This window comes from Vanessa cardui, chromosome 18 (genome assembly GCF_905220365.1).
Source record: "Vanessa cardui chromosome 18, ilVanCard2.1, whole genome shotgun sequence".
NCBI classification, from domain to species: Eukaryota; Metazoa; Arthropoda; class Insecta; order Lepidoptera; family Nymphalidae; genus Vanessa; species Vanessa cardui.
This window is the reverse complement of record NC_061140.1, coordinates 540,104-564,556: the sequence shown is the minus strand read 5'-3', so window position 1 is coordinate 564,556 and position 24,453 is coordinate 540,104. Positions and strand designations below refer to the sequence as shown.

The 24,453-nt window shown below is 37.5% G+C and overlaps 1 protein-coding gene and 1 long non-coding RNA gene across 2 annotated transcripts in view; one reads left to right on the top strand and one right to left on the bottom strand.

Annotated features, from left to right (window-relative positions):
• Positions 1 to 24,453, bottom strand: part of LOC124537519 (epidermal growth factor receptor substrate 15-like 1) — a 37,559-nt gene that overhangs the window by 10,371 nt on the left and 2,735 nt on the right. Inside the window, exons 4-13 of the mRNA XM_047114393.1 lie at positions 17,470 to 17,568; positions 15,937 to 16,095; positions 15,731 to 15,841; positions 15,416 to 15,652; positions 15,030 to 15,205; positions 14,789 to 14,945; positions 6,508 to 6,669; positions 6,224 to 6,313; positions 5,595 to 5,792; positions 584 to 754 (exon numbers count right to left, since the gene is read on the bottom strand). Of these exons, the coding sequence (XP_046970349.1) occupies positions 584 to 754; positions 5,595 to 5,792; positions 6,224 to 6,313; positions 6,508 to 6,669; positions 14,789 to 14,945; positions 15,030 to 15,205; positions 15,416 to 15,652; positions 15,731 to 15,841; positions 15,937 to 16,095; positions 17,470 to 17,568 (1,560 nt within the window). The remainder of the gene's footprint in view (positions 1 to 583; positions 755 to 5,594; positions 5,793 to 6,223; positions 6,314 to 6,507; positions 6,670 to 14,788; positions 14,946 to 15,029; positions 15,206 to 15,415; positions 15,653 to 15,730; positions 15,842 to 15,936; positions 16,096 to 17,469; positions 17,569 to 24,453) is intronic.
• On the top strand, positions 10,224 to 11,811 carry LOC124537520. Its single transcript, XR_006966929.1, has 3 exons — positions 10,224 to 10,287; positions 11,045 to 11,151; positions 11,593 to 11,811. It is a non-coding gene; the product is annotated as an uncharacterized LOC124537520 (long non-coding RNA).

Sequence of the window (24,453 nt, the reverse complement as noted above, 5' to 3'; positions counted from 1 at the left end):
AATGACGCTATTTGATACATTTACATTGAGAAAAACTTTCAGGTACGCTATTATTGAGCCATAGTGTATGTAGGCTGTGTTGTAACCAGTATAGTACACAGCGCTGTACAGTATGATGTGATGGACAGTATATGGTGATCCGTGCAGTAAGGTGTAATAAACAGTATGGTGAAGGATCTAGTATAATATAGTGTAAAAGATAAAGGTGGTATCATCATCATCATCATCATCATCATCAACAGCCTATTTTTGTCCACTGCTGGACATAGGCCTCTCCCAGTGCACGCCACTGTGGTCTTTCTCCGGCTACTCGCATCCAGCTCCTGCCTGCCGCCTTGCGTATATCGTCACTCCACCGTGCCTGAGGACGTCCTACACTACGTTTGCCGAGACGCGGTCTCCACTATAGAACACGTTTTCCCCAGCGGTTGTCGGTTCTACGACAAATATGACCAGCCCACTGCCACTTCAGCTTACTAATCCGGTGGGCTATGTCGATGACTTAAGGTGGTATAAGTATGTATATTTCGAATGTTATGCTCATAAATGAGATGGTGTCAAGGGTTGTAGCGAGTGTACTGACGAGCGCGTCGCTGGGCGTGGTCCCGCGCACGAGTTGCGCCAGCTGCTGCGCGGAGTGCAGCGGCTGCAGCGTCAGCACGCCGGCCGCGCCCGGCCCGCCCGCCTCCAGAGCCTCCACGGCCGACGTCAGCGACTGGTACTGCTCCTCAAGGTGACTTATCTTGATTTTCGCCTGCGGACACAGATAATAATAATAATAATAACCCCATCGCCGTATCTCTACGTTGTCGACGTGATGGGGCTTGCGCGCTTCAATGATTCTTAGGGCTATGCCGATAGAGCTACTCATGCCGGATTGGCCTAAGATGAGAAGACAGACCAAGAGAGATACAACCCAAGCCATGGTGGAACAGCATACGCCGAGGGCTGCATGGCTAAGGGGGGGCTTAGTCGTAAGTATGCGAACTTTAGAGACAAGGGGAACTCTAATTTAATTAACCCTTATCACAGTGAACGCGGGGCTCTGCTGTGATGGACCGTTAAGTCCCTAGCTACTCGTGGGAATAATATGATAACTAGATCCAAAATTAAAAAAAAATACAATACAGGCAAAAATGCCATCGTTAGAAGAAGAGACTTCGCAGACATCATACTCATCAGCCACATCTTTATTTCCTTCAATTTCATCTTCAGCGTCATTTTTACATATGAGTTCGTCACATTCATCATCATCAAACAGCGCACAACTGGCGGATGTTGCACGGGAGACAATATTTGTCAACGAACCCGTGCCCACCTCCAGTAAAGATAAAAAACGTAAAAAATGGAGTTCAGAAATGAATAAGTTTATCCTACGTACCTACCTTTATCTTACAAATTTAGAAACAGACACAAACTCATATCTTTCTTCATTACACATTAAATTTATAGACAAATACCCACATATGGAAGTAAGCAGACAGAGAATTGGCGACCAGCGTAGAGCTATTGTACAGAAAAAACTATTACCACAAGAAACGATAGATCAGATTTACGATTAAGTTAAAGAAGAATTACAAGTTATCCAAACCCAAGTACAACAAAACTCTACACAAATTAAAACATCCAACAAGACAGTATCAGGAAAACGCATGAGGTGGACAAACGAATACAATGAAGCAATTATTAGAATATATTTCAAGGTAACACATTTAGAGACAAATAAGACTGCATATAGGACACATTTACATGAAGAGTTTATAAACTTATACCCAGAGCTTGCACACCTCACTGAGCAGAGAATAGCGGATCAAAGAAGAGCCATAATTAATAACAAATATATAAAATATGATAGACTAACTCTAATTAAACAACAAGTAGCCGATGAATTACGTTTTATGCATATTCTAATAGAAGACACAGAAAACGAACAGTTTCAAGTAAGAGAAAAAAACAAAATTACTAATATAGATGCATCCAATTCTACACTAATATCCAACTTAGAAATTAACTCGCAATCTAGAAATATACAAAACACTACATTTACAAGCACTAATTCCACTACAGCAACAACAGTCAATGATGAAAATACAGACGATAACGTTATCCATGATATGGGACGACTCAATAGTATTCCATCTATACTCGACACTACCTTAGAAGTAAACCTCGAAATAGAGAATACATTCCTTCGTGCAAAAGAACATTTTACTAGTACTGAGCCAACTAGCAGACCATACATCCCTAAACAAAAGACATCTAAAAAGTTTTGTTTTATTACAAAATACATAAATAATAGGATACTAACAGAATTTATTAACACTGATACTGATTTTGACACTCTACAAACAATAATTTACTCTGCGGCATGGACAGCTGCTAAATGCAATGGTGCCAGAATATCATTCTCAAACCAAAGCACCCATCAAAATAAATCATTTAGAAAACCTAGTTGGCAAAGAAGATTAGAAAATAAGATAGCGAATTTACGAGCCCATATAGGTAGGTTAACACAATATATTAGGGGAAACAGAAACCGAAAGGTAACAGCTGCGGTAGAACTCATTAAGACGCAATATCAATCACATGCACAATATGAAAACACAAACACACAATTAGAACACTTCTTAGATACTTTAAAACAGAAACTCAATGCAACAGCAAGTAGACTCAAGAGGTATTTGACGTGTACAGCCCGTAAAGTACAGAACAATAAATTTGCTAACAACGAAAAACTATTCTATAGAAATTTAAAATCTACCTGTAAAGATAGTGACCAAAATCTAGAAATACCTCCATTAGAAACATTTCGTGAATACTGGGCTAACAGATGGGAAGACCCGGCACACCATAATGAGCATACAGACTGGGTTAATGAAACGACTACACACATTCCAGAGATGCAGTTTGAATTTATACCAATGGAGACATTCATAGAAGTAATAAAACGAACTCACAATTGGAAATCCGCAGGCTCAGACAACATTCATAACTACTGGTACAAGAAATTTACTAGCACACACTCATACATACACAAGTATTTAAATATATTTATTCAATCACCACATTTACTACCCAAATACATAACACATGGAATCACATACTTAATACCTAAAGACAAATACGATACTACAAACCCAGATAAATACCGACCAATTACTTGCTTACAAACCATATATAAAATCCTATCAGCTTGTATAAGTGAAGAAATCCATAAACACCTAACTAAATACAATATTTTAGCCGAACAGCAAAAGGGGTGCCGTAAAAATAGCCAAGGTTGTAAAGAGCAGCTTACTATTGATGCAATAATTTTAAATAGTGCCGCTAAATCAAAAACAGACATTCATACTATGTTCATAGATTATCAAAAAGCATTTGATTCAGTTCCGCATAGTTGGTTAATATATGTTTTAAAACTGTACAAAATAAACCCAACACTGATATCCTTTCTTCAAAATTCGATGCAACACTGGCAAACTGTGCTGAGAATAAAACAACCGTCTATGAAACCTTTAACTTCTGAACCGATCTGCATCAAACGGGGAATTTTTCAAGGGGACGCTTTGAGCCCCTTGTGGTTTTGTTTGGCCCTCAATCCTCTTTCACAATTACTCAATAAAGCCAATACCGGATTCACACTTTACAGCAATAACACCCAGTATACCTTATCACACCTCATGTACTTGGATGACATAAAACTTTATTCAACCGAAAAAAATACCTTGTTTGAGCTAGCGAAAATTACTGAACAGTTTTCTAAAGATATTCAAATGAAATTTGGTATTGATAAGTGCAAAATTCTGTCAATTGTGAAGGGAAAATTTAGTAACAACAGCTACCTACTTGAAACTGGTGAACACATTGAGCCAATGAATGAACACGATTCTTACAAATACCTTGGTTTTAAACAGTCTAGGCAAATTTTACAAACAACGACAAAACAAGAACTGCTCAAAAAATTCTCTAGTCGTCTAAATCTTGTATTAAAGACACATCTCAACTCTAAAAATACAATAAAAGCTATTAACACATATGCAATAACATTAATTACTTACTCTTTTGGAATAATACAATGGACAAAAAGCGACATACAGAAATTGCAGCGCACAATAAACACGCATTTAACCAAAAATAGGAAACATCATCCAAAATCTTGTATTCAGAGGCTCACACTACCTCGCCAAGAAGGAGGAAGAGGATTAATAGACATACAAAATTTACACAATAAGCAGATTCTTTCTCTCAGAGCATATTTTCATGATAAATCCGAACACTCACCTCTACATAAACACGTAACAGAAATAGATAAAAAACTTACACCACTAAACCTACACGATGCATCCACTCAATTAAATGAAAACCGCACAAACATACAACAACAGATGTCAGCTTGGGCTGCAAAAACACTACATGGGAGGCACCTATCCGAGTTGAACCAACCCCACGTCGACAAAGCTAAGTCGAACGAATGGCTCAAACGAGGTGAACTGTTTCCTGAGACTGAAGGTTTTATGCTCGCTATCCAAGACCAAATAATAGCAACTCGTAACTATAGGAAGTACATCATGAAAGATCATAATCAACCTACTGACTTGTGCCGACATTGTAACGCAGCCTCTGAAACTATTCAGCACATAACGGGGGCTTGCAAATCTCTCGCGCAAACCGATTATAAGCATAGACATGATCAAGTGGCCGCAATCATACACCAACATTTAGCATTCAAATATAAACTTATAGCAGGAATGAATCCATATTACAAATATAAGCCGCAAAGTGTATTAGACAACAGAAACTATAAAATCTACTGGGATAGAACAATAATAACTGACAAGACCATATATTATAATAGACCAGATATCACCGTTCATGACAAAACCAATAGAACTGTTTATTTGATTGACGTAGCTGTTCCTAATTCACACAACATACAAACCACAATCTCTGAAAAACTAAGTAAATATCAAGACCTTGCTATAGAAATTAAAAAGCAATGGAAAGCACAAACAGTTCACATAGTCCCAATAGTCCTTTCATCAACAGGTATCGTACCGAAATCTCTAACAAAAAGTTTGACCACCTTACAAATGCCCGCATATATACTCCACATGCTCCAGAAAGCCGTAATTCTTAACACCTGCCGTATCACCCGAAAATTTATGTCATCTTCAACTTCATCGTCCACGTTTTTAATATAAACACTCCTTAACGCTTGGCTGCTGCCCGCGTTTTAGGTTTAAACACCCTCGAAAGAGGAGAAACATTAAACGAAAAATAAATAATATTAATAATAAATAATAAATATGAGACAACATCATATACATTACTCTGATCCCAATGTAAGTAGCTGAAGCACTTGTGTTATGGACAATCAGAAGTAACGACGGTACCACAAACACCCAGACCCAAGACAACATAGACAACTAATGGTAATTCGACGACTCGGCCGGGAATCGAACCCGGGACCTCAGAGTGGCGTACCCATGAGAACCGGTGTACACACCACTCGACAGTGGAGGTCGTCAAATCGCATCCTCGCGGTTAGCGAAACGGGTGTCTCAGTTAACTGACGGGCATGTGAGTGGCCCGACCTGGCTGACGGCGAGCACGGTGCGGCTGAGCTGCGAGGTGACGGCGTCGGCCTCTGCGTCGGCGGCGGCGGCCTCTTGCTGCAGCGCGCGTTCGCGCTCCCGCAGCGAAGAGGCGGCCGCGCGCCGGGCCGACACCTCCGCCTCCGTCTCAGCCGCCGCCGCCTCTTGCGCCGACACCTGCGACCGCAGCTTGTCCACCTGCGAAGTCCACCACTCGTGCTTAGGGCTCGATGTATCTTAGGGAAGGATACCGCCTCGCGAGAAAGATTAGATCGAGAAGAAGAGAGTCGAGATGGCCCAGTGGTTAGAACGCGTGCATCTTAACCGATGATTGCCAGTTCAAACCCAGGCAAGCACCTCTGTTTCATGTGCTTAATTTGTCTTTATAATTCATCTCGTGCTCGGCGGTGAAGGAAAACATTGTGAGGAAACCTGCATGTGACAAATTTCATAGAAATTCTGCCACATGTGTATTCCACCAACCCGCATTGGAAAAGCGTGGTGGAAAATGTTCCAAACCTTCTCCTCAAAGGGAGATGGGCCTTTAGCCCAGCAGTGGGAATTTACAGGCTGTTGTTGTTGTTGTTTGAGAAAGATAAAAGCAATTAATTAGAACGATGAGGACTCACTTGTGATTTTAAATCGTTCAATCTCTTCTGCGCCTCGCCTTTTTGGTTTTCTAACTGTTTTAGCGTCGCCGTCAGAGTATCTAACTCGCTCTGAAACAGATAAGGAATTGTTATTGGTGACAATGATTCGACATTGGAGGCGAATTAATGACGATTATATTTTGCCTTCTAGAAATCGATGAATAATCTGCACTGTGGGTTTGGTCACCATCAAACCCAGGCACTAAAGCATTCCCAGTAATAGTTCGCAGCAGGCAAGCTGGCTCATAAGTCCAAGACACTACCTGAAGGCCGTCCGCCTCCCCGCTCTTCACGGTGAGCTCCCGCTGCTTGGCGGCCAGCTCGGCCTCCAGCGCGAGGCGCTCCCGCGCGAGCGCGTCCACTTCGCGCGCGATCGCATCCATCTCCGGGGTCGGTTGTGGGCCCAGGCTCACTGGCTCCGGTTTCTGTGAACAACATTTTCAAAGTTAATATAATGTGGTACTTTACAATTTACGTCACAAGTCACATCTAAATTATTATTTACTTAATAGTGTTAAATTTTACTTGGTGGTAGGGCTTTGTGCGAGCCCGTCTGGGTAGGTACCACCCACTCATCAGTTATTCTACCGCCAAATAACAGTACTCAGTATTGTTGTGTTCCGGTTTGAAGGGTGAGTGAGCCAGTGTAACTACAGGCACAAGGGACATAACATCTTAGTTCCCAAGGTTAGTGGCGCAGTGACGATGTAAGGAATAGTTAATATTTCTCACAGCGTCATTGTCTATGGGTGATGGTGACCACTTACCATCAGGTGGCCCATATGCGCGTCCGCCAACCTATACCATAAAAGAAAAAAGATCGTTAACAGAGATTAATAATAAAATGATCAAACATTGAACAAAAATACCTTAAAATCATGTGTCCATTATTATACTAAATACATACAGACGTTTTTTAATTCGAATGATAAACATCGCTTATAAAAAAAGGTGAAAACAGTATTCGGAAATCAAAATTTTAAAACATTATTAAATATTCTCAAATCAAATAAACGTTAACTTTCATTCTGACATTCTGACTTGCAACAGCGCATCGCTATGAATCCATCAATAATTATAATATTACTTATCGCTGTAGATGTTTCACTTACCGTCGACGTAGAAATTAAAGAGATAGTAAATAAAAAAGTTTTGGAACTGATAAAAATGCACGGAACCATGTACGAAACTGGTACTAAATTAAATAAATCGTTCGAAGATTCTAAATTAGAATACCCGGGTAAGTAGCATATACAATGTTCAAGGTTAATAACAGACTATGAATGTGTTGATAGAAAACAGACGAATAAGTTGTAATAATTATAAGAGTTTATTCGACGACCATTAATTAATCATTAATTGTACGACCAGTTCCCACGTAATTAATCACGTGTTGTTACTTAAAAAAATAATTGTATGGTGTTTTTAGGGAGCTGAGATAATAAAAATAGGTTAAGATTAGGCTTCATACCATTTGTAAAACTCAGCTGTCATTTATTATGAAATAATTTAAAACGGACCACGGACGTGTTATATTTTTTTTTATTCTGACTGCTTAGATCTAATTTGGCTACATGTAACAGCGGTAGTATAACATATAGAATCTTATCATTGGGTATATAATTTGTCGGATTACAAGATAGTCTTTTGTAAAAACACCCATACTGTAGTATACGGTAGCACCCATACGGTAGTACTGTATAATCCGACAAATTCGGTAGTCCAACATTGTTTTCCAAATGTTTGTTGGATTACCAGAGGTTCACTGTATTGTGACGTTTAACAACAGCTGATGACGTCATTGTGGGTGTATATAGGACTGCGCGCTGCATTTTGATAGCATTTAATGAACATGCGATATCTAAACTACTCTTAATCCGTCATATTTAGTTGACTAAAAAAATACTCTAAAATAATATATTGAAGATGATGACCTAATTAATATCATTATGTATGTTTTAAGGGATTAATAAAGAAAAATTATCGGTAATATCAGCTAATTGGTCCAAATACTACGAATGCCTGTCAGAGTTGACACAGAGCTTGACAAAATCCCTTCAACTGCCCAACGGGATCGTGAGAGTGTATTCAGGTTCAGTGGCAAGGCTGCCTTGCAACCTCTGTGTGTCGCCGGCTGAAAGTGACCAGCTCGTATGGTTGTACGCTCAGGTAAATTGATACCAATTATAAAAAAAAAACGTTTATACAAGAATTTAAAAATGGAATCACAACCACTATATAATATTGTGAAACAAACAAAAACTACCGAACAGATTTTTAAAAAGAGTTTTTACCAAATGTAATTGATAATTGTTTTTACCAACTGTAATTTATAAGGTGACAGCAGGCACGGTTCGGATAACTCTAGTTTTTTTGTAAATTGGCTGAAACGTGACGATGGTTATTGATCTCGAAAATAATCATATCGACTGGAAACTGTAATGGCGTTCGCGGTTCGCTGCGCAAATTTATAGTAATATATATATATATATAATAATGATATTGTATACTTGTATACTGTACGTGAGCTTAATATCTACAATCTAAAACACAGACAATACAAAATTTTAAAGCATTACAGTAATGTACAGCTTCTTAATCGGATATTACTTTTGGGTGCATTCTTCCATCGAAAGGGACAAAGTGTGACAAGCTTTAATTTTATTTTGACTTTGTTCTACTACAACTTTGACAGTTAAATCATTTATTTACAGTCTACAGAAGATATATTCCATATAGTAGAAGAAAAGGAGACTGTCACAAAGGACATTGATTTCACAATACACTACACCCGGATTGAAGACTCAGGAGTTTACCAGTGTAAATTAGGAAACAGTTACGGCGGCTTTGTTATACTGGAAGTAGTAGACGAAGAGCTATTTAACATGGTTAGTATTGTAGTTTGTGAATTTAACTATAAGACTTTTAAACAGGACGATATTATATATGCGTAACTTGGTATGTCTGTTTGATTTGCTCTTTCACGGCCAAAACACTGAACCAAATTTGATTAAATTTGTTATAATACAAGCTTTAACTCCAAGGAAAGACATAGGCAAGACTTTATGCCTAACATCTGATGATCAACCCCTAAATCACAAGCGAAGCCACGGGTGACCACTAGTTACATACAAAATCGAGAATATATTCAGACTATTTCCATCTGATGTAGTGAAAGAAGTTTGACAAAAGACATTCTAAGATTACAAAGTCCTACGCTCTTTCAAACAACAGTTTGACAACCACAAATTCTATAGTATAATGTAAACATCGTTCAGGTAAAGCCAGAATCGTCACGTGGTCCGTATCCGTCACCACCGGTACGAATAAGCCGCGACCTTGCCGCTTTCACATCTTGGTCTGTTTGGAGCGAATGCAGCCGATGTAACTCGGTGGGCAGGCGAAGACGAAATGGCATTTGTTTTGTAGGAATTGTTGACTCTGACAAGGTACTTAAATTGCTTTACTCAACTGTTACATTCTAGGGTACATAAGTTATCTTGCCTGAAAAGCTATGTACTTCAGTTCGTACAGCACATACTCCAGAGCAATACCAGACAAAGTGGAAGCAAAAAACAGGACCCTCAAGGAAAAATTAATTAAATCTTCTTGCATATTTTATCGTTACTAAAAACAGATTTTCTTAGGATGATTTGTTCTATACGAATAGTACGACACGAAAAAAAATAACTTATAGACAAAAAATTAGATAGTTTACCGTGTTTAAACTCATAAAAAATCTTGATCAATACCTAACCTTGCTTAGTCTAAGCTAATGGGGCTAGGTTTAAAAGCGAATTAGGATAGTTCATTCAAAAAAATCTCCCATTAACCTATTTATATAAATTTACGATTTAGTTATTTCATTGTCATATGTCTAAGGTCCTTATAAATAAAACGAAAAACAATTGCTATATTAGGAAATGTTAGATTAATAAAATAATGTAACTACGAACCATTTCATCAATTTCAGATGGCAGAAGATTCATCCCAAAACCTTTCAAAAATTATGGTTGACAACGAGGCGCGAGAAATCTTCCACGGTAATGTTCTATCAACATATACGCTTGAAAAATACGTTAAATATGATTTCATAACAGAACTGTATTATCCTCACTATAAACACCACACAAATGATTAAGTTTCAATACTTAACAAATGCATTTCAGATGCAATTTCACGGCAATTTTTTGCACTGCCCTCGTATGCATTCGATGCACTAACGACCTACATTTTTAAGATAACCTTGGCTAGAAAATATTGTTTTAATATAAATAATTTACACAACATTATCAGCGTGATAAAAAATATGAGCGAAATAAATAGTTTATTTATTCAACACTAAGTTGTACTTAACTATCAATTAATTTTACTTTTTACGTCCCGATAAAATTCTTCAAAATATTTTACAAATAAAACCGAGTCTTTGAAGAAAGTCATTGGCCTTATATAACCTGTTCAAGCCTAATATATATCCTACATGATGGTGTAGTCAAGTTAATATATAAAAAATAGTTTTTGCGACATATTATAAATGGCATTAAATTCTTCTAAAACGTTACTTTATCAAAAATATCTCGAACAAAAATCACATTATTTTCTGAAATGCCGACAATTATGCCAAATCTAATGGTAAATGGTTATCAACGCACCACAAATCTTGGGAACCAATGGAAGACGGAGCACAACGGTACCATGTATTGCTGTTTCGACGGTAGCATATGTGGTGTCCCTAGTACCACGAAGTAAATGTATTTCACTAAAATACATAAACCTTACAACTTTAATATATTTTTCCAGCTTTTCCCAAAGGAATACCCTGTCGGTCTGATATATTGCCAACGTCCATTCGAAACATAACATCAATTCAGTCAAGACCCAACGAAATTATGATCGGATTATGTAAGGTAAACATTTATGTTACTTAAAATTACACAATTTCACCAATAAATCAATTTTCTTCTATTCAAATCAAAATTTAACCAAGTTTGCTTTAGTCAATAATTGAATTTAAGAGTTTATTTTATGTATTATGCTAAACCATATCAGACTACTCTTAACATTTCCATATAAAATATAAATGTTTTCTCATCAAAAACAATAAAAAGCTGATGACTTAAATCTGAAAGGTGATTGGTCGGTATCAACTGGTGACATATTAAACGACCAATAGGAATAGAGGTTAAAGCAGATTGCGTTGACCGACTTTGACAAGCGTTTTCAGGAATTGGAGGGAATACTTATATAAATATGAAATTACCGTCTATAGAGGCAGAAACAGTATTTCTTTCTGTCTTGGAATCATCCCCTACAAAATATCCAATTACAATGATTTCTCATAACATTAGGTACCATGCATAGAGAAAATAGTGAAGATACGTTCTAAATCCAACGACATTATAGAGCAAGTTAATAATAGAGCGGGAATTTATTCTTTATATCAGAAGAGACCCCTGCAGCCTCCGGACCCCACTCGGGACATTATGTTTGTTTCACCGGGCCAAGGAGTTACCATCGTATGTCCGGGGTATGAAATATATCTATATGTAGCCTTAAGACTGTATATAACATGTATTATGCACAAAAACATGTATAATTCGAAACTGTAGGACATAATAATTGTAACATTTAAATGATACACGCATATAAGTCAAGTCAATCAGTCAGTTCTAGAGAAACTATACTCTATGCCCACATTCATAATACGCTAGGCCACACTTGCATAGCCGGAAAAAGTTTAGGTTCAAAACGACAACTTCACCTTTTTCCGTAGAACTTGGGGATGGTATACGGTCAGATTCCAGACTGTAGATTGTTACTGACATATACAACGGTGAAGTCAATAATCTCTTTTTGTACGATTTAGCTTTCAAGGAAAGAAAAATCGAACAGCGATACTGATTACTACTATTGTATTCTATTCTATTCTATACATTATATAGAATTCATTAAAAAACCTAAATCTAATGAGTTCTTCAAAATAATGACCACGAAAACTTGGACCAATTCCGTTTTTTTTTGGTGTAATTTTCTTTTTATTCTTTTATTTTTATTTGTACGTTGCAAAATTAGGTACGAGATATTCCTATTATACACAATCCTTTGCAAAAAACTTATTAACACGATGACTTACAATCATTATTTGTTTATGATATTACAGGACGATCCTTCGGGATATACCAGTTATATGGCAAATCGGTACCAGAATGGGTATCTCAAAAGATTTAGATAGAAGAACCGGAGGCAGAGTACGTTTGGACGCTCGAGATCACATTATATTCAACCCTGTGGGTTATCGCGATGCAGCTGTATATAGGTAACAGTCTATACTAATACTTGCAACCTTTTTTTTCTCGATGTAATAGGTTGGCGGACGAGCATATGGGCTACCTGATGGTAAGTGGTCACCATCACCCATAGACAATGACGCTGTAAGAAATATTACCTATTCTTTACATCGTCAATGTAACAACCTTGGGAACTAAGATGTTATGTCCCTTGTGCCTGTAGTTACACTGGCTCACTTACTCTTCAAACCGGAACACAACAATACTGAGTACTTTTATTTGGCGGTAGAATAACTGATAAGTGGGTGGTACCTACCCAGACAACGGTACCATGTTTTTTACCACTGGTACCATTTTTTTCTCACTGGAAAAATGCTTTACGCCCTCCCCCCACGAGATGGAAAGTGGGCGGGGGTGTGGGACTCCCCGGAGCCCTGGAGCCGGGTTTATCCACTAAAAAACCAGCGGTACCCTCTCTGTCTTTCAGCGCGCGCCACGAGATCACTTACGCATGCTACCGTGATAATACTTGCGACCCGCCCCGGCCACGCACGGGCGCAATGCTGATATACACAATGCTAAATATACCACAGAATTTGTTAATTTAAGACATCACATTAGAAACTTCTAAATTCTTGAGTAGTTCTTTACTATATTGTCCAAGTACTATATACAAAAACCTCTCGAATCACTCTTATCTATAAAAAAAACCGTATCACAATACGTTGTGTAATTTTAAAGATCTATGCGTATATAGGAACAGACAGCGATGAGCGAATAAAGGAACATTATTTAAATAAAACTAATTATAACGGATGAATCGCGTATATTAATTATTTTTAAACATCCCGACGTTTCGAGCACTTTGCAGTGTTCGTGGTCACGGGTAGACTAAGATGACATTTGTCTATTTGAAGAACAAAGGAAATATTATTAACAACTACCGCCAACGATTTCTCAATTGATATCTTGAGTAACGTTCCGGTTGCACGCAGAAGGCACTAACTGTATCTTTAGGTCTTGCAGTCTGTTGGGTTTGGGATTTTAAATTTTTAATAAGTGGATCCCAGGTGTTAGAAAGTCTCCAACCATCTTCTCTATTGAAGTTCGGATGTTTTTGAATTTCAATAGCCTCGCGTATCATTCTAGGAATGAATCTGTGTTCTCTAGCGAGGATCTGTGGTTTATCAAATCGGATAAAATGGTTAGGTTTATCCAGAGCATGTTCACAGACTGCAGACTTAGAAGAACGCCTATTTTTGACATCTCCTATATGTTCCTTGACCCTGGTACCGATGCTTCTCTTTGTTTGGCCTATGTAAGATAAATTTTAGCCTATAAAAGATAAAAAATTAATATACGCGATTCATCCGTTATAATTAGTTTTATTTAAATGTGTAATAATCGCGAAAATTTAAGACAACATTAAGGAACATTATATTAGTGTCAGTCGCTCTTCCAAAATTAGATATAAAGAAAGCTTTATTTTTTATGCCTAAAATACGAGGGAAGTCGCGGGCTTTCGTTATGTTACTAAATAAAATTTGTTTCCTAAATTAGACTTTTATAAGATTAAACAAATATTCCATGGACAAGCTGCTGGCAAGACGGGGTTTTAGCCGGAGTTGTGAAGTTGGTGGTGCGAAACGACGTCGAAGCTGTTTACAAGCGACGGTTCACTCTGATCTCTATGGTCGCCGTCGCGGCCGCGCTGTTGCGGCTGGCCGTGCGCTGTGTGCACCGCGCGCGACAGCGCCGCGCCGCGCATTGATAACAACAATTGTACTCAAACATTTCAATAAAGTTGTCTTGCAATATTAATAATATTGTGTCGAGTGTGTTTTATAATTTAATTACAATATATCAGTTTAACACGCGCGATTAAGAGCAATTTAGTAGTAAACACAAGTTCATAGTAGACGGTACATCTATGATGCTTACGATACCGTAGTTGTCTCCTTATACCTAGAGTTTATTGAAGCGTGTGAGGATTGCACCTCGGATGCGGGCGGGCGGCGGGGGCACGTACCGGCGGCGCGGGTGAGGAGAGGTGGTCACGGTCCAGCGGCGAGGGACGCGGGCGGGGGGCAAGCACGTACCGGCGGTACGGGCGGCGGGGGCAGGGTGGTAACGTACCAGCGGCGAGGGACGCGGGCGGCGGGCAAGCACGTACCGGCTGTGCGGGCAGCGGGGGGGGGGGGGGAGGTTGTCACGTACCTGCGGCGCGGGCGGCGGGGTGAGGGGGGGTGTCACGTACCTGCGGCGCGGGCGGCGCGGGCAGGTCGGGCGCGGCGAGCGCGGCGGGCAGCGCGGCGGGCGGCGGCTGGCCGCGCAGCGCGCGCTGCACGAGGCACATGGCGGCCGCGAACTGGTGGCGCGACAGCTTGCCCGTACTCTCCGTGTCGCACAGCGCCCTGACAACGTCATCAAAGTTTCAGTACTTCCATTACCCTGGGCAATTTTATTAGTCACAGCACGACACGTCGCGTTTCGCTTACCATATCTGCGCCAGAGTCTTCTGCGGCAGGCCGCTGTCGAGCAGCACGTGCCGTATCTCCGCGCCGGACACGAACCCGTCCCGGTCCGTGTCGGCGGCTGTGAACTGCGAGTCGTACTTGGCGCGCTCGCTGGGGGTGATCCACTGCTGGGTCGCGGGGGGGGTAGGGGCTGGGGGCTGACGGGGGAGACGATCGTTACTTCTCGTCATAATATATTCACTTAGTATAATTACTCCTTTAGTTTTGAACATTATTATAGAATTAACTTAATTTTTTTTTTGTCCAAGAGATTTAGAGCATGAATAAACCTTTGTTAAAGGCTAGTAAAGGTTGTTAGATTTATTATATATATTTAAAAGCATGTAGCAAAGATTTATTATACTCACACTGGACAAGTCCAGCAATCCCTCCAGCAGAGACGCATTCGACTGCGGCTGCTGTGGAGGGGGTTGCGGTCGCGGCGGGGGCACGCGCGGCTGCGGGGAGGGGGGACGCGAGGGGGGTCTGGAGGGGGGACGCGAGGGGGGCCTTGAGGGCGGTCTGGCGGGCCGCGCGCGCAACTCTGGGGGCAGCGTCGTTGGCACGGCATGTTTCTCTAGCGCTTTGTACACTAAGTGCATTGCCTGAAGAAAGAAAACAACAATTAGATAATTTGGAAAACTTGAATAAATTTAAATTTACAGAGATAAATAGATACGTACAACAATAAACTCGTGCCTGTCGAGCATGCCGTCTTTATCTTGATCTGCTAGATCCCATATTTTACCCAAGATATCTAACGGAAGTTTTGACTCCATCAAGACTCCTTTTACCTAAAACGAAAAATAATAGTTGAAGTCGAATTCGACACACAAGTTAATTAATTTACAACTCTTGGGTCTCCTTAGTTTGTATTATCAAAACTGACCTTGTTTCCCGGTATGAGTCCATTACTGGGCTGCAGCGAATCGAAGAGCTGGCTATACTTGTCCCGTTCAGCTGGCTTCACGCTCCAATCGCTGAGCGGAGCCAGCGCTGGTGCTGTGGCCGGCGTCGCTGACGGTGGTGGCACTTTTGGTAGCTCACCCTGAAACAAGCAATCCTTTTAATAAAAAAAAAGTACAACCCAAAATTTGTTTCAACACTTTGTACTTGAATACAAAAAAAATACAAATAATTGAAGCTGTAAAAAAAAGCCTAAAAAAAAAAGAAAAACTGTCTCCCATACGTCAATATTTTATAATGATAACACTTTCGACCAATCAACGGAGAGATTAATAAGATTACCGTTGGCTGATTGCCAAAACGAAAGTGACTTTCATACACGATAACGAAGGCTCCCCATCTCACGCCTCTGAAGAGCTGTGAATAAAGGACTCGTTAGGTCGCTATAGGGAGATATAATGACCCTAGTGCACTCTATGTGTAGTGAGGGACGTCTCCGCTTAACGGCTCATGTGTTCGAACCTGAGTTAAAAGACTCTGGGACTTTAATGACTATATTCGCTAATATTCCTCAAAATTACCAACGTAACCTTTTCATTAATTTGCAATTAACCGGAAGCGTTTTCCACGTATGTTGGTATGGAAGGTAGCGTCTTTAGGAATGTAAAATATGAACTCATATTAGTTTAAAATTAAGGCATGTTAGACGATATCAGTCTAACTTACACTAGTAACTTCAAAGTATCAAACCCAGGCAAGCACAACTATATATATATATATGTGCGTAATTTGTGTTTATATTTCGTCTCGTGCTCGGCGGTGAAGGAAAACATCGTGAGGAAACCTGCATGTGTCTAATTTCATCGAAATTCTGCCACATGTGCATGCCATCAACCCGCATTGGAACAGCGTGGTTGAATATGTTCCAAACCCTCTCCTTAATGGCAGAGGAGGCCTTATCCCAGGAGTGGGAAATTTACAGCCTGTTACTTTACTTTTTTACTTTAAAGCATGAATCGATTCAATTTTAGTTATTGTTCTAACATAAACATCGTGGAAATTACATATCGAGAAAAAATATCGATTAATTTCAACGACAGTTTTTTTTTTTTAATTCAACCTGCTTCGTTATGAATTTTGCAAACCGGTTCCATTTCTTTCAAACCTGACAAACAAGTCACAGTAATTACCGATTAAAATAATTGATAAAACAATTTGAAATTCCTAACTCAAATAAGTAAAAAAAACATTAAAGCAAATGGTAAATAGTGTTCATAATTATCTCGCGCTCACGAAATAAAAACATCGTTAGGATTTTCTTATGATTAACATATGGCAAGTATATTTCTGCTGCGTGTAACGCTTCACACCAGCTGGAGAAGATAATGAGAGGATAAAGATAATCACCTGGGCAGTAGCCCAGGTGATCATTTACGACCTTGTAACACCATACACCAGCTGAAGAAGACAATAAGATTTTCGCCCAGGTGTAGCTTATTTACGACCTGTTACTTACAACTTTAGGTGGAGGAGTCTCTGAGTGGATGTTGCTCATATTAAAGTCCTTTCCTGCCTGTGCCAGCGCCACCAACTTCAGCGCAACGAACAATCCAGCCTGGGAACAAGAGACATTCGTTATTATCTAGAATACAAGTAGAACATCTATAAATACAAGTTTAAATAGAGAAATGTCCTGGCTGAATACAGCATCTATTTATAAGGCATATTATATTTTTAATGATATGTAGAGAATATAAGTTATTTCGTCTGGTAACACAAAATCAATAAGGAATAATTTTGAGAAAGAAATATTTTTAGGGATCAAAATATGATACGATATAAAATACAGATAGATCCCTCATAAAAACTATTAGGATTTTATTGTAATATTAAATATTTTATATACAAAAATACATTTATAGTATTTTAGTACAGGTAAGTATAAATTCAACATTTTACATCGATGCGATGCGGCAAGGCTGGCTTTTACGCGATATTATCGAGACATTATTAAACCTAGTTGATATTCGATTTCTATTTCTGAACCCATAAGCGTTACTGACTGTAAGTAGATGAGGTACTAAATGCATTATCTTTAGAAAATCAAAAATCTTCATTAACAAACACAAAAACACATGAATAAAATGAATATGAACCAAAAAAATTAATCGCCAATTTATTTCATCGGCTTTCAAACCTTCGCCTAACCCAAAAAAGACCCTGTGTACTCCTTTATCTTAACTATCGTACCTAAATCCAAGTGACTCCTAACTATTACGTAGAACATCTATTAGTCTATTTAATTACATAGCTTACGTTTTAAATGGAAACTTTGGATAGAAACCAGTAATAGTTCCAACGAAGCTATTAAAGATAACTCACTATCACTCAGTAACCAAACACGACACACAACACACGACACATCCGTAACAGCGAGCGGACTGAGTCAATACAACATTATCAAATTGTAATTATCACATACATTCATTCGTTATTAGTCTTCGAATCTCCTGTTCAAATTGTATTACGAATGGTTGTTTTATAATCGTAGCATCGTATTGGCAAATTTGCCACCCGATGGGAATTTGTTATTTTCGCCCTGGAATTGTCATTGAGATGTGGGGGTGTATAGCCAAATTGACAAATTTCCTACTGCTAAGTTAAAGCCTCCTCTCTCTCTCTCTGCTCCAATGCAAATTAAATTATACACATTTAGATTTCTTGACGATGTTTTACTTCATCATCGAGTACGAGATCGAGCAGGATTTTATGCCGCAATCATCTGTTATGGGGTACGTCTTCTAACCACTACGCCATCGGCTATGTCATTGAGAAATATAAACTATTCCTCGCACCATTAATGTTTCGCAAACCACAGCAATAAAATATTTAATCAAATACGACCAATTTGGGTGACATTTCATAAAAACCATAGGAAGGTCACCCTTTCCATATATTTATCAAAAAATATTGTTTTCGCTTTATTTCAGAAATTCGTGACAACAGATTTCAATCATATGAAACTGACATCGTATTTGTTAGGATTGGGTATTAGTAGGCATATAAAATAAGAAAAAAATATACAAAAAAATTATAACGGTCGACACAATATTCGAAATTCAAACATCTGATCTATTTTTCATGAGAAACAACAACGTCGAATCCCAATTACAGAAGCTCACATTCCATTGAAGCACATACATATATAGTTATCTTAATAAATGTAATTGTAATCCATGTTTAACTTAGGTATGCAATTAAGGACGGCATTGCTTAATTAGCTCCAAGAGCATGACTCTTGCATACACTATATCAAGTTACTGAACCAACTGCGCTATACGCAATCCCAAACTTTTAAACTGACAGCCTACATTTTTTTCACTGCTAAAATAATGTTTCGTCTTCTTTTGAGAAGATTTGTATTTCATAAATTTCATAAATCGGTTTCAATGCAGTTTCATGGAATATATGGAAGATTTTCATCCTAACAATATTATTAGGTACATCATCACCGGATGAGATGCCACAATTAGCAGCACTGCGCTGTCCGGATCCCGCATCATTCCATCGTGGTCGCTACTCGTTCTGGGAGCGATGGAGCCTGCCTATTGCCACTTCAATAGAAAAAGACTTCCCTATAAAGAGACCACGTTTTCTACCCGATTCGACTTGAGTGGTAGGATTCTATGTAAGCCCGACTGAGTATTTACCATCCACTCATCAGATATTCTATCACCAAACAACAGCACGCAGCATTGTTGTGTTTCGGTTTGAATGGCGAGTGAGTATAACTAGAGGCACAAGGGACTTGACATCTTTGCATTGGCGAATGTAAGGAACGATTAATATTCCTTACAGCGCCATTATCGAGCGGCTGTGGTGACAGTTAATATCAGGTGGCGCATTTGTTCGTCTGCTAACTTATATCATAAAAGAAACACTACGTTATATAGGAATTTATAATATAACATGTCATTACATATTGAATCACCTAATTTTACCTAAAAAGTAATATCAACCAAAAACCTCAGCGCGAGTAACGTCCTACATCTAAAGTACCTACACTACAAAATAGAAACGAATTATCTAACATAGTACACATGTGAAAAACCTTTCGCTACACTCATTACAAACGACGGCGCAAGAACCGTGACCTTTTAATTCCGCCTTCTACTTGGAAAACAAATCAATTTTAACTACACTTTTTCAAATATCATTAAAAAAAAACAAACTTACAATCAATTTTAAATATGAAGGTTTGTGTTTGTGATATACAAGTAAGCTCTAACGAAGTATTCAAATCTCGTATATCGTGGAAATCATTAAATTCGCCTAGCGAAAAGGGACTGGAGGGCTAAACAATGTGCATTCAGCAAAAAATCTCGAAGCGATTTCGCACTTCGCTTTCGTTTAAATTATTAAATCCATCAACCGTTAATAAAGCGATAAGTCATTCCTTAGACTTTAGCGTATTCCACAATTTAATCGAAAATTACTACGACTACTTTTCTTTATATTACGACAAAAATTCTAGAAATTCAAAAATAAAGAACTTTAACAAAACAAATATTTTAATTGCTTGATATCAATCTATAAACACAATAAGTGCGCTGAGAAGATTTGTCACATCGGAGTCGCATAACTAGCTAGACAACTTAATAGAAGCTATTAAGTAAATAATTACATTCTTATTGCAAATTTTGAGAGACGTGATGGCCCAGTGGTTAGAACGAGTGCATCTTAACCGATGATTGCAGGTTCAAATCCAGGCAAGCACCACTGAATATTCATGTGCTTAATTTGTGTTTATAATTCATCTCGTTCTCGGCCGTGAAGGAAAACATCGCGAGGAAACCTGCATGTGTCTAATTTACCAACCCGCATTCATATGAACATATTCCACTTTAAACCAGCAGTGGGAAATTTAAAGACAATTTTACTGTTGCTGCAATTTTTCCAAAAAAACATAATAGCGTTATTCAGGCAAACCTTAATACACAATTATGTTTTCTAGGATGAAGACTGGCGATGTAGGAATTAGGTATACCATATACATGTCATAGATATTAAGGAAAAATAAACTGACACTGCTGTGTCACTACCAAGTGACACAGCTCAGCTAAAGGTAATAAGAGAAGACTTGGAGCTTATACAGTGGTATAAGCACCCTGCAGGTCCATTCTAGCTGAAGTAAAATTTTAACAAAATAAATTTTTCAAAGTACTACTACCATTGAATCGTAGAAATAAGTAGGTTAAAGTTGATCAAACCAGAACATATGTATGTACATACATAGTGTTCGAGGACATTCGGGCGAATGTCCAACTTTTCACAAGGTTTAAAGGGGGGGGGGTGAATACATGACAAGCAGACACATAAATCCGTGAAATAAAATAGAACAACTATGATGCCAAATGGTTGTATAATTTTAAATAGAACAACCCTAATTTATTAATATTTCGATAAAACCTCTGTCTCAAAAAATACAGTTTTCAGCAATTATCTGACGGCAATGTTAACCTAATTTAAATATTTCATATAATCTAATTGAAATCGCAAATTTATTTCAAAAACATCACAGTGACGGAACTCTCGGCGGAGGTATTTTCCCCATCCCCGCTCAATGAGTAAGAGGACGTCACTTCGTGCGCCGGCACGGCATACAATAGATTCATTCAAATATAAATGTTTTCAAATTTCATATAAATCTATATGATTATTATAAATGTAAACAGACAGAAAAGTGTCAGTAAAGTGACAGAAAGACAGACAGACAGAGTGACTACTCTGTCTGTCTGTCTTTCTGTCGCTCTTTCACTACTAACCCGCTGAACCGAATTTGATCACATTTGGTATTGGAAAAATTGATCTCCAAGAAAGGAAATAGGTTACTTGTTATTCCCTGACACATGACAACCAACAGCTTAAAACGTGAGCGAAGCCGAGGGCGACTACTAGTAAGAAATAATTGTCAACCTTAGGATGAATTTCATATATACACAAATAATCCAAGGCCGATTTGAAATGCAGATAATAAATCTCATTATAATGTTAAGATCTGTATCAAAACCTACACTTGTAAATATTATTAATTGATGACAGAGTATACATCTGACCCCGCTCGATCTCAACCCTCTCGAATCACGCAGCCCGTATACGAGCAACGAGTACTCACCCTTCACGCCCTCATTAGGAGGGCCCTCTCATTTATAATGGCCTTAAGTTCTGATGGCGTTTGAGTTGAATGAAAGGAAAAATTACGAGAGCAGTTAATAATTACGGGTTACAATGTATTTTTTTTCAAAGTCGAAATTAGCAATTTAATAATTAAAAATCATACCTTAAACAAATAGAGTACGAGTTATTATTTTTGGCTACAGACATACACTTTACCATAGTCTTTCCTGATGGTAAACCGACGTAATCTAAGATGGAACACGCTTGCCTAAAATATGCTTGAATAGGTATCAAAAATTGATACTACTGTCTTCAAGATAACCAAATTGTAGTTACGTAGTTTAAAAGCTCAAATAAAAGAAAATATTAAAAGAAACCTAAGCGGAAGATGAGCATTATATTATTTGCTGTGTCAAAAAGCAAATTAAGGATTCACTAATTAATTTCGCATCTTACTGATTATAAAAAGAGATTACTGATTAAACAAGTACTTTCAGATATTAATTTTAAATAAAGTGCTGTTTGATATATGGCCAATAAAAACCCATCCCAGTATCCCATATGCTCCCGTAGGCCGAGGAGTGGGCTGAGATGGCCCTGCTTTCTACGTTTCGACGCAGAATATCCGAATACCCGATCTTGTACTGACTGTACTACTCGTATGAGTCAGTAGCGACTAGACTAATAAAGAGGATCAATACTGTCATCATTACATAATAAAACTATTTCTTAGGCATGTATATGAAAGATATAAGAAAGCCGAGATCCTTTGACCTTGTCCGTCGCCAACTGTCTACCATTTAGTAGCAATAACTCTTTATTAATCTAAATCGAATCGAAGCGACAATCTCCTAAATTTATTCTTGTACAGAGATTTCAATAAATAAATTACCATTCTTATTACGTCTCAGAGAGTATACATATTTATAATTTAACGAATTTTGTTTTCGATAATTGTTGAAATTTATTAAATTTCATATTAGGATTTAAATATTTTCAAGCCATATATGTATATGTTATATGTTTATATGTTAGCAATAATGTATCATGGCTTTGTAGTATATTAATAGAATGGTAAACAAATATTGAGCTAAAAATAGATTTTTGTATTAATGAGTTTTGTTATATTTCATGTTGATGCAGTATGTTTAAGAAAATCTTACATTACATATTTGATGTATGTATTTTATCGTACATTATTTTTGTGTTTATTTTAAAAAGAGAATAATGAAATTTAAAATTCCTTCTGAATACTAAAACACATCGAGTTAATAAAAAATATGTATGTAACTCATAAATCCTATATTAAACCTCAAACAATAGTTTGTCTTTTCAAAAATTTTATGAATAAATTCTTCACAAAAAGTCTGTATAGAGAATCCGATTTTCTCTCCCATTATATTTATAGATATGAAATAAGTGAATATTCATTGAAGAAATATTCGCAATACTGTTCCATAACATAATATTACATAATAACTAAACTATTTGATCAATGGCAACACTAAAACAGTTTTATAATCCACAAGCTATTTACAGAAATAAATTTCTGAATGTACGAACTTTATCACTCAGTTTATATTTGAAATACATAATATTATAAATATCTTGTCATAAAATTTTACACAGAGGTTACTACATACATACATGAAAGCCGCAATTTCATAAGCAAAGGCATAACTTGCAAGCTGAACCAACTAATTTATACCATAGAAGGAATAAATATTTTATTGATTAATAAATACCATAATAAAATATTTGAATATTATAGTACTCCATGGTAGATGTAGAATACTAAAATATTTTATTGATGTTGCTTTGCATGCCAGTCTTAGTGGATACCAGCCATTCAATCGACATTCAACTGTCAATCAAAATTATTATCTTATCTGTTGTTATTTAATGTTAAATCTGATTAATTATTTTATTTACATAAAGGAGGATTATATGTTCGACTTCAGATGATTTATTTATTTCACTTCAAGCACATTTTGTGTTTTACAGAATTTGGTACTATTTTTTACTTTTTTTAGAAGCATGCATTATTAGGTTAACATTTTATTAGACTTCTTTAGCATCTTTGTATGGAAATTATCACCATGAATATAACCTTCATGATAGAACCCTAATAAGATGAAGAACAAAACATTATTATAATAATAAATCTCTCTCATATTATAATTACCTAATCTATAGTTCTATGAAAATGGAAATGGGTCTCAATCCATTTTAAAATTAATTGTTTTTTTAATAAAACAGACACAAACAAAATTTAATTAATATTTTTTTCAATTCAACCAAATTTCCATCTACAGACACATCT